Below are 11,321 nucleotides of genomic sequence, written 5' to 3' on the forward strand. Positions count from 1 at the left end.
TGCAGGAGGCAGAAGTCGGCCAATTCGTGTGCAGCACGACAATGCGAGTCCTCACGCAGCGGCTTCGAGGGCAGCAGTTCAACTAGCCGGGCAAGAACGTCCATGGGATATCCGCATGGAGTATCAGCCGCCCAAGTCGCCGGACCTCAATGTTTTAGACCTCTCAGTCTTCTCCGCGATTTAGTCGGTGCAATATCAACAGCCTACCTACAAGGTGGACGCCCTCATTGGGGTAGTACTAGCTGCGTTCGGGCAGTTGCCGAGTCGAACGCTGGACAAAAGCTTCGTAACGCTCCAAAAGGTGATGGAGTGTATCATCAAGGCTGCGGGTGACAACAATTTTCAGCTACCTCGCGTGAGCAAGCTGTACATCAAGAGAGGAATCATACCAAGCTCAATTGCATGTGATTCCACTGTCTACGAAGCCGGCAAAGTAACATTAAAACAGTTGCAATAAAATCTAAAATAATTCACCCCCATCAACTGTTTAATTCTTGGTTTAATTCGGAGCCCACCTTGATTGGTTGAAATTGGAGCGCGTTAAATGTTTTTCGCGACATATCTACTTATCACGGTAAAAAACCTCACTTCTTTAGGAGCCTGTACGATGCTATCCCTACCTCGCCAGCGTTCAGATAAGCGTTGAATACAATCGCCCAGTCGTGTAGTTTGACCACGTATGCGCTTTGTCTATTATCGCCAAATATTGACGAAGATGCGCAAAAAAACCTTATTCACTGCGTATGAGCGTGTTCAAAGTTAGTGTTATTTCGCTCAAATCGCTTGTTATTGAGCTTTAAAAACTACAGTGGGGTGCAGCGTGAACCCGGCTTTATTTTAAGGCCCCGCGCTTGCGTATAAGATGCAAGAACAGACTGAGATACGACGTCGGGAACGAGTTGTTGTTTCTTAGGTGGCCCAGAGAAGTATGCATTCACCAAATTAAACTATTAGTGACAGAACAATCAGAATGAAGGTAATATTTAGGCTAAATATTACCGCTACCAAACCGACGTTCTAGGCTAAAGCATCGACAGCCGCAACCGCCTCAGCCGAACACGGCAAACAGCGAGGCAGGCTACCGTTCCTGGTCAGGGCATCTTTTCTCAGATGTGGGATGTTGTAGCTGTTGCCACCACCAGCAAGCATAGATGCCTCAAGTACGCTTTGCAGCGTAAGGAAGCACTTGTTGGTGGTGGCACTTGACATCTCCTCAAACACGGCATTCACGGCCGCGATGAGCCCGTCGACGTCCCGCGTCTGCTTCCTGTACTGCAGCGACTGCAGCGAGCAGAACCAGCTCAAGTCGAGCACGTTGAAGTCAGGGCTTCGCGGCGGCTGGTTGGCGAACTTAATCGACCAGCCGCCCGCTACAGCCGCCCGCTGCAGCCGCTGCTTTCACTGCAGTCTGCTCCGAGGCGGGGCGTTGTCCTGCTGTACGATCACCTCTTCCTTACCTATATAAAAATAGTCGTAATAAAAATAGTCAGCATAAAACATAATACAACAAGTTGCAAAACAATTACCTGGCCAAACTCGCTTGATCGCGGGGATTACGTACTGCGTCAGCATGCGCTCGTAGACGTCCTTCGTCATCTCGACTGGGGTCGTGACCGGAGTACCCTTCGAGCGGTTCTTGCTGCTGCGGACATCCAGCTTGGTCTTCACCACGGTCCACGGTCCCACCTTTCCGTCAAAGGTCATGCGCTGGTGCTCGTCATACCGCGGCCGCGCGACCGCCACCAAAAACATTACCTTTGTTCGGTGGTTCTTGTTCTTGGTGACGGCGCGCGGCGCAGGCTCGTCGCTCGTAAGGTAATAAGTGTTGCGGTTCCGGTGCACGTAGAACCACTTTTCGTCAACATGCACCACATTCTTCATGCCATCGAATTGGTATCCGCGATCACCTAAATGACAGACATTACATTACATATCGTCAGGCATTACACATATTACTCATAACAGATAGCTAGACAGTCAAAACTCTTCCCAGGAATCTTCGTCACAAAAGTCCGAGCAAACTGACGGCGCTGCGCCATGTGCTCCGGCGTGAGCAGCGGCTTCGGCACAACCGTGACTCGCCTGACCGCGCTTCGCTCCTGCAAGCGTCGGAAGAGCTGGGTCCGCGGGATACCTGTGGCAGCGGCGAGACCACGCAGCGTGGTCCGACTCTCCACCGGAGCCGAAGCAATCTTGGCCTTGATAGCCCCATCTATGTAGGCCCGGGGCCGGCCGCGGTTACTTGGCCGTTGCACGGCAATAGTGGCGCGGTCACCCCACAGCTTGTGCACTGTGTTGTGATGGCAACCAAATCGTGCTGCAGCCTCCGAGATGGCCCCCCGTGGAAGCTTTCCACAGGTGGCCATGTCCGAGAGGAACAGCACGATCTCCAGCTTCGTAGCAAGCGACAGATCTTTGGGGTTAGGGGTGCGCGGCATCTTTGGGGGTCCTTGGCAGAAAATTGGTTTGTGGGACTGTGTTTTGGCGCGAGTTGCGCAAGGAGCTTTGGAGCCACCAGGGCTGCAAAAAATTAATGGCTCAGAGCCAACAAATTAAAAAAAAATAATTTTGTCCAATCGGAACGTAAAACAAAATTATGTGTACACATCATAGTTGAAGGGACCATTGTTTTTCGGACCGGAGGTAGTATGAAGTAACTTACTGTACTTCTGAGAGTCGACTACCGTAGAGGCATTTTTCGTTTTCCGAGATGCAACTCAAGCACGATGAACTCGCGAGCACGATCGGGTGTTCCGCAATAGGAGCATGGATGGCGTTACCGTGGACCGTGAATCGCTTGCTAAAAGCACATGAATTCGATGCGGCTTGAGGGTCTTTACACCCATCCGAACCGAGTGCTACTTAATTGCGACTACACTTCACTGACTTCCGAGTAATCCCACACAAGTGTTACATGTGACTTAGGAAAGACGCTACGTTCGGCGTCGCCACCCTGAACGAGACCGAAGGAAGGCACAATATGGATGTATCTGGGGAAATAACCCATCGAACCACTTGTGCGGATGTGAGCAAGCAACTAGAGAATTTTAGCGTTATCTAGCAGAAAACGACAGAAAAATTGCCCTAAAGGGCTTGTAGCACGTTAATTACTTTTGTGAATGCCATCCCAACAAGCAACGTCTTTATAGGGAAGTCAGTTGTTGCAAGTTGATGCAGTGCATGAGTTCAAATGAGGAATATGTACTCTGAAGTCCGAGCGCATTACTCATTACTCGAAATCTCGCGAAATGTACTCGGAAGTAAGGACGACCCATCCGAACCTACCCTGGCGGTCAAGTAATTTATCGGTGTTCGCACGCGTTCAATATGGTTGCCGTCAGTTAGATCTTTTAGTTGTAATCTGAATTCCATAATCTCATTTAGAACCTGAACGTCTGCTTTGCCTACGTTGGAGCCGAAGGCAGTGCTCACGACTCCATGGTACTACAGTGGAGTAACTTTCTGGATCGAGTACCCGAGGACTACTACGTTCTAGCGGGGGCAGGCTATGGATTGAGCAAGTAGGTGCTGACGCCATATCGGAGTGCACGCTACCACCTCAAGGAGTGGGCTAAGTCAGCGGGCAGACCGCGGAATGGTAAAGAGCTGTATAATCTTCGTCATGCCAAGGCCAGAAATGCGGTGGAACGGGTGAATGGAATTATGAAGCGCCGATTCAAAGTGCTAAGGTCGTGCATGGATTTCGAGTTCGTGAACGTCAAGGCTGTCATCTTCGCCTGCTGCTGTGTGCACAATTTTATTAGGGGCTTTGACGAGTCTGATTTGGCCGAAGACTTACGAAGCCGGTCGCGCGATCGTGTGCAGCATCAGACGTTCGATGAGGACGATGTCCCCATTAGTTTTGACCTTTAAAGTGGTGCTGCGTGGCGAGATTGGATGTCATCAACAATGTGGGAGGAGTATCAGGAGCTCCGAGCCAACAGAGATGATGAGTCGAGTGATAAAGGACTTAGGGATGAGGACGATACGAGAGCGACGGGAGTGTATGCGGGAGAATGAGCAGCGAAGATGAAAACGGTTGGCAGACGGACAGCGACGAATCAATGTCATCCGGCAGCACTAGCGATGCAGAAGTGTCATCTTCGGATGAATGCTCTGATGGTAGCACATAATGCGTGGTTGCTTTTTTTATGAATCCATTATATATTATTCAATTAGCGTTTGGTGCGCGAGCACTACCACTTGCCTCGATTGCTACTGGTTACTCTGTTGTTGGTAGCGCTGGTAGACGCATGTCGACATAAATTGCGAGCCGAATGGTGATGGCAGGGCGAAGATTGGCCGTCACACCCACGAAGACTGCCCGGAGCTGTCGCTGCCCGCGGTGGAAACGTTCTCCTTCTCGAGGGAAGCCATCTTCATCTTCATGTACGCCTTCGTCGTCTTCATTAGAGAAATCAACGCCTTGGAGACCTTATCGTCCGATTTCTTCTTCTTCAACGCTCGGTTGGTTTTGAGCGCGCCGCCACGGACACGCTTGACCTTGTCCACGCGCTGCTGATGGCTGTCGGGGACTTTGCGTCCGCTTGCGGGCTCTTCAGAGGCCATCGCGAGGCTTGTCGAAGCCGTCGTGGTCTTGTCTGACGCGGACACAGCGCTGCCTCCATCGCCGGTGTCGCTAGCGTTGCCGTCGACCAGGTCGCAGCGGCAAAGTTCACTTGTTAACGCCGAGATAGTGCCCGCCTGCGCACCTGTGGCACGGGTGTCCCCTTTGCACAACTGACCCCTCGGCCAGCTCCAAGCGACAGCGTCGGTGATACTAAATACATGCCTCCTTCAGCTTGAGCAGCTCTGGCTGATCACCTTTGACCGTACTCCTTTGACTGAACGCGGCCTCACTACGTTTTGCTCGCCTTCTCTGGTCCGTCCCATAAGATACTATCAGACGCTATCGTTACTAACTTCGAGTTGGGCCGGTGGCGATAATGTTTGATGTATTTGTGGCCGGTGGTGATAATATCCCTCTCGACAAAGGTGACTGAAACGAGTGTGCACATCTTTTGCTTGGACAACTAACCTTCTATCTGGTGATCATTTTAGGGCAGTACAAGTCGAAGTACACGCGACTCATGCAAGACTATGATCTGTACAAGTACCTCACAGGGCTATCTGGCGTCAGCATCTGCTCAGACACTGTCAAGCCGACGTTCGATGACGATGTATGGGAGCGCCTCCTACAATCGAAGCCGAAGCAGAGGGCCAAACTTGTGGCCATGAGAGAGCACGGATTCCCGCACGCTACGAGGGCTTATGCTGTAGGCTTTCACGAGCAGCGTCGCGCCTAACGTGAAGGCACCCAGGTAATTCTATGATGTAATGATGATGCAGCGAGGTTGAATCTAACTTATTTTGATCTTTATCGATAAGGATGACAAGGTAACACTGCTGGACAGTGCTGTTGGTACCAGTAGTACGCGGGTTTACTAAAGTGAAGTGAGCCAGGTAATTTTGTGGTATAATAATTATGCCGTGAGGTTGAGTCAAACATGTTTTTTTGTTTTCCTCTTTAATGATAAGGGTGGCGAGGTAATTGCACTTTGCTGCTGCTACTATCAAGTGACATGGGATCACTGACAACTTGTAAACTCTGCTGTTGCGTACTCAGGAGCAAGGGACGACCCAGTGTTGGAATGCTCCTTTGCTTGATCCGCACGTGGGGGATGAGCGGTGTGGTAATAAAGCCCAGTGCCCCCAAACCCGGAGAGAAGGAAGCACGAAAGCATTGAGGAGTCCCAACAACCCGGTTTTGCATGCAAGGTACCGGATTTATTAATGAAAGTGATTAGCTTCATCTAATCTAGCTTCGTATGCATACGCTTTTGTAGGGAACTCTACAGTCTATGGATTCTCGCCCGACGAAATCAGAAGCTGTACTCGCTCACGATATCCGGGTTTTCAACTCTAGAGTTGACAAATGCGTTGCGCTGTTGCAGTAATTCGAGAGGATAGCTTCCAACGACGTAAATTCCAGGCCGGGCGTCGCTGTCAACATTTTCTTCGGGCTGATTGGGGCATTTTGCAGCATTATGACCCTCGGTTTTGCCACATCGACTGCACGTGATTTTCTTCCGCTTCTTTTTCGCTTCCGCGCGGATTTCATTGGCAAAGTGTTCGAGCATCTCAGCAGCGATTACAGCTCGCTCGCCACCCTGTCGTTTTGGTTGTTGCGCGGACTTTCGTGACGACGCGGACGCTTTGAGTTCACCACGACTCGGGATGCGTTTTTCACGTGCTGCTACGTCGCAGGGGGTGCGAGCGGAGGAACCACCGGCTTGATTGTAGCGCGGCGGCGATCGAATGTTGCAATCCGGAAGAAGCGCAGGCAGGAATGGAAAACTGATTACAGCGCTCTGAAAGGCTGCAGCACCCCATACTTGCTTGACAAACATAGCTTTTGCACGGGGTGTGACGGTGTGCTTTGCGGCTAACCACTTCTCGGCTTTCTCTTTCATGTCGTTCAATGTTTCCACAGCCAGATTGCAGAACAGCACCAGAGCTTCCAGGACTTGACAATCCCGGACTCCGCCCAAAAGGAGTGCATTGTTTTGCCCCTCCACTGCGCTCGTCGTCCTGCCAGCGAAGAGCGCGCAAGGTGCTCCATACGAACGTGCTTGTTTCCATTGGATTTCAACGGCGAATATTTCTTCGGGGTCAAGTGCACAATTGCCGAACTTCGTCCAACTTCCAGGGTGCAGTGCGCGCAAGTACTCTGCTGCAGACTGAGTCTGCCTCTGGCCATTGACGCTCCGGATACGCACCCCGGGGAACTGATTTTCGATCACCGCCAGGGCTTTATTGTATTCGTCCAACGTTGTCGTTGCTTGAAGACGAAAAATCAGCCCCTTGATGTTGTCGATGTTTGGCTCAACTGCGCGAAAGTGGCTGCACACGTTGAAGTAGATGTGCCAAGCGCATAACTTAAGGTTGAGAGGGATGCCAATCGCGTCCAAACGTACTTGAGCGTCACGTTGCTTGCCTCTATCCGTGAATGTTGCTCTGTCATGTAGCTTGATCCCCGCAGCAATGCAATTAGCAAAGAACCATTCGAAGTTCTCAGCTGTCTCTTTGTGGACCAATGCGATCGCAGCAGGAATGTTGGCCCAGTTACCATCCTTACCGATGACCAACAAGCACACCCCATTTTACTGTTCATTCTTCATGTGTGTACCGTCACATTCGAGCACAGGTACCCAGTTGTCTTGAGCTGCCACTAGCGCTCCGAAACTTAAGAACAACCTGAAGAAACGCCCATTACTATCCAGCTGGCAGCACACTCTGGAACCAGGATTGAGCCGCTCGAACGACCGCAGAAAAGCTGGGAGTTTTGCGTAGCTTCCATCATTTCCTGTCATCATGTTCTTTGCTTTGGCGATTGCTCTGTATAGTAAAGCGGGTTGGTCGTCCACGTTCACGTTGTCCACCACCTTCAACGCCGAGGCCACACGATCACGTGCGCTACTTAGGCCTTTCACAATGGCGCTTCTAAACCTGGGTAGTGTTGCCAGAATCTCAGCGGACGCCTCACTAACAGAGTCACAGCTCGGCGAATGCACCAGCTCTGCCGAACTGACGAACCAGGCACCCTCAGGACAAAATGGGAGCTTCGTGCTGGCACGTTTCGTCGGCCTCTTCTTACTTAAAGAAACCTCCCAAGCACAGAACGCCTCCGACTTGCATCCCCAGGTATTCTTGTGACCGGAATGCCCTATCTGGACGATGGACTTGTTCACGTTGAAGGCGTATGCGCGGGGAAACTCAGTAGCGGTTGGAGCTGAGGCAAACACGTCGTGTTTCTTGATTGTCTCTCTTCGAAACCGCTCGCGTAGATTTACCTTGCCTGTTTCCATGCTCGAAGAAAAGTGAGGCTAACAATACACACCATGGAGGAACCCGTCCTCGAACCGGTCGTCCTCGACCTCTATAATGTCTTACCTTCAAATAACAGACCAATCAAATTTATTTATTCGTTACGAACTTTAAGTTGGACCGGTGGCGACATTGTTTGATGTATTTGTGGCCGGTGGTGATAATTATCCTGTCGAGAGTTCGTTGGTGCTTAGCATTGAGAGCTAGCACCAAGGCGTTCCATGCCTTAGCCTTGATGCCTTTGTCGGTCGCAAGTGATCGCTTGTTTCTTGCGTCCAGGTACTTGTCCAGCAGGTCCAGGATGCTCTCTCAGTTCCTCCACCACTTGGAACGTCACTAGAGTTGCCGGCATCAGCGCCAGCGGCGGCATTGGTAGCGTCAGCAGTACGGACAGCGTCGGCGTTGGCCATGGTATGAGGCGTTCTTCTTGTCGTCTTCACTGCTTGTCGCGGAATGCGGAAATGAAGCGAAGAAGCACTAAAGATCCTATGTCACTAATGATAGGGGAAACAACTCGTTTTACTGGCCAAATATGGGTTCAAAGCTCCACTTTAGTGACCTGCTGAAGGCACCGACAAAATCGCGCGGCAAATTCACCATCCGACCTGTGGCGGTAATGCTATTTTCACATTTTCACGCGATAATGCGATTCTGATTTTCGCGTGGTCGTTGCCGTGCTAATGACTCGAAATGATTGTTAGACGGATTTTACAGGACAGTGGCAGGACTTGGTAAATGAGTAGATATTGGCCAATAGGAGCGATAAAGGAAAAACAAACTGGCCAATCAGTTACTGCTCTGCTTACGCTGTTTGCGGATTAGCGCCACCACAGTGGTCCAGCTTAGCTGTCCTCGTCGCCGACTCCGCAGTGTCGCCGTGTGTTGCGGCACGTTGATACTGTCAGCGCACGCAGTGAACGTTTTAACAGCGTCCTCAACGCTCTGATGGGCACGCCACAGTCCGGTACGCTTTGCTCTGTCCTCAACTATGGTCATCAGATAGCGTACATCACTAAGCCGCTTTTGCAGGTTCCGAGTCGGCATGTCACGTCCATCCAGCACCCTCAGCGGGGGTATCTTCTTGGTGGCGTTGCCGTACTGCCACAAGACCCACAGCATTGCAACAGAACAGTCTGGAAGCTTGAAATCGGCCGGAACCCGGCGGAATCGTCCCTCCCAAAAGGAGGAAAGGGTCGGTGGATGCTCAGCTTCATTCTCCAGCACGGGCGTGGCTGGTGAGCTGTCGTTCAGCTTGTTGATGAGCTCGGTTACACCGGCCGAGTCGAGGCAGCGTTTGAGCGCGGCGTCTAGGCCATCGAATGTCACTGTACCAGCGCCAATAGCGCGCTTCTCCAGCTCGCGCATGATGTCCTTCACCGTTGGCTTCAATGTGTTCAATTGTTTGCAGACTTGCGTCAAGTAGTGCCTTCATCTTGCCCAAAATGGCTACATGCGAAGACACACCGGTAGCTTGTAGACGATTACCAGTGCAAAATACCTTCGGCAATAGGCCGGAAATTAAGCTCGGGTGCTGGAATAGTGAACACTCAAACAGCGGGTGATCTTGGCTCAAATGGGATTGGAGATACGGCGCGTGGTAAACGAGCGAAGCCAGACAGAACTCGCCAACGTAGGAAAGCTGTGTAGGAAGCCCAGGAAACACGCACTCAATTGCCGCCTCGACGTCTATTGAGGGTTGCTGGTCTTGGGTACTGTGTACCAGTTGTACCCATTAACCGGTTAACCCGAACCGGTCCAATCCGAACCCACGTTGATTATGGTGATTACGGTAAGTTGTTTACGCCACCGATGATTAGACGAGTAGGATGATTGGATGAACACCGGTGAGTGATGGTTGATTAGATGCACTAGGTGATAGGACGCAGGGTCGCGTGTCTATAACAGTAGGGTGTAAGCTCCAACAATTCAATCACTTTCGAATCTTCATTCTACCCCTCAAGTGCCTTCGCTCCGGTCCCGCCGTCTGCGACGTCCCTCCCTCCGCTTCGTCCGAGCTTCGTGTCCAAGATCCATACCTTCCATCAGGTTATGAGCCCAAGCACCATGTCCTCTGCCCAAGACGCCTCGACCAAGGTCTCCATTGACAAGTTCAACGGGGACAACTACGCGACGTGGAACCGCTACATGCGTGGCGTGTTCCTGACCAAGTCGACGTGGCATGTCGTGAACCGCGAGACGACGCCGAGCTTCACGGACTCGCGGGCCAAGGACGACTACGTCAAGTCGAGCAACATCGCGTTCGGACTGATGTTGCTCCACATGGACGCGGACTACCACCATGTGGTCGACGACTGCGAGGAAGCGTGGGTTGCGTGGACGCGCCTGAAGACGCTGTACGGTGGTTCGCAGAAGGCTGGACGCATCTACCTGAAGCGCCAACTCTTCAGCATGGAGATGTCGGAAGGCGGCAACGTCTTGCATCATTGCAACGAGGTCCTCAACCATTGAGGGTTGCTGGTCTTGGGTACTGTGTACCAGTTGTACCCATTAACCGGTTAGCCCGAACCGGTCCAATCCGAACCCACGTTGATTATGGTGATTACGGTAAGTTGTTTACGCCACCGATGATTAGACGAGTAGGATGATTGGATGAACACCGGTGAGTGATGGTTGATTAGATGCACTAGGTGATAGGACGCAGGGTCGCGTGTCTATAACAGTAGGGTGTAAGCTCCAACAATTCAATCACTTTCGAATCTTCATTCTACCCCTCAAGTGCCTTCGCTCCGGTCCCGCCGTCTGCGACGTCCCTCCCTCCGCTTCGTCCGAGCTTCGTGTCCAAGATCCATACCTTCCATCAGGTTATGAGCCCAAGCACCATGTCCTCTGCCCAAGACGCCTCGACCAAGGTCTCCATTGACAAGTTCAACGGGGACAACTACGCGACGTGGAACCGCTACATGCGTGGCGTGTTCCTGACCAAGTCGACGTGGCATGTCGTGAACCGCGAGACGACGCCGAGCTTCACGGACTCGCGGGCCAAGGACGACTACGTCAAGTCGAGCAACATCGCGTTCGGACTGATGTTGCTCCACATGGACGCGGACTACCACCATGTGGTCGACGACTGCGAGGAAGCGTGGGTTGCGTGGACGCGCCTGAAGACGCTGTACGGTGGTTCGCAGAAGGCTGGACGCATCTACCTGAAGCGCCAACTCTTCAGCATGGAGATGTCGGAAGGCGGCAACGTCTTGCATCATTGCAACGAGGTCCTCAACTATTGAGGGTTGCTGGTCTTGGGTACTGTGTACCAGTTGTACCCATTAACCGGTTAGCCCGAACCGGTCCAATCCGAACCCACGTTGATTATGGTGATTACGGTAAGTTGTTTACGCCACCGATGATTAGACGAGTAGGATGATTGATGGTTGATTAGATGCACTAGGTGATAGGACGCAGGGTCGCGTGTCTAT

General features: G+C 51.8%; 2 protein-coding genes across 2 annotated transcripts; both read right to left on the minus strand.

Annotated features, from left to right (window-relative positions):
• Positions 1-2,099: 2,099 nt before the first annotated feature.
• PHYSODRAFT_453268 (hypothetical protein) lies at positions 2,100-2,417 on the minus strand (the record flags this gene model as incomplete). Its single annotated transcript, XM_009521880.1, has 1 exon — positions 2,100-2,417. A coding segment is annotated over one exon (318 nt), but the record flags the coding sequence as incomplete, so codon positions are not given.
• A 4,062-nt stretch (positions 2,418-6,479) lies between these two features.
• Positions 6,480-7,010, minus strand: PHYSODRAFT_444722 (hypothetical protein; the record flags this gene model as incomplete). The annotated part of the gene is made up of 2 exons (XM_009521881.1): positions 6,480-6,750; positions 6,832-7,010. Coding segments are annotated over 2 exons (450 nt in total), but the record flags the coding sequence as incomplete, so codon positions are not given.
• Positions 7,011-11,321: the final 4,311 nt, after the last annotated feature.

This window comes from Phytophthora sojae (assembly GCF_000149755.1).
Source record: "Phytophthora sojae unplaced genomic scaffold PHYSOscaffold_2, whole genome shotgun sequence".
NCBI classification, from domain to species: Eukaryota; Oomycota; class Peronosporomycetes; order Peronosporales; family Peronosporaceae; genus Phytophthora; species Phytophthora sojae.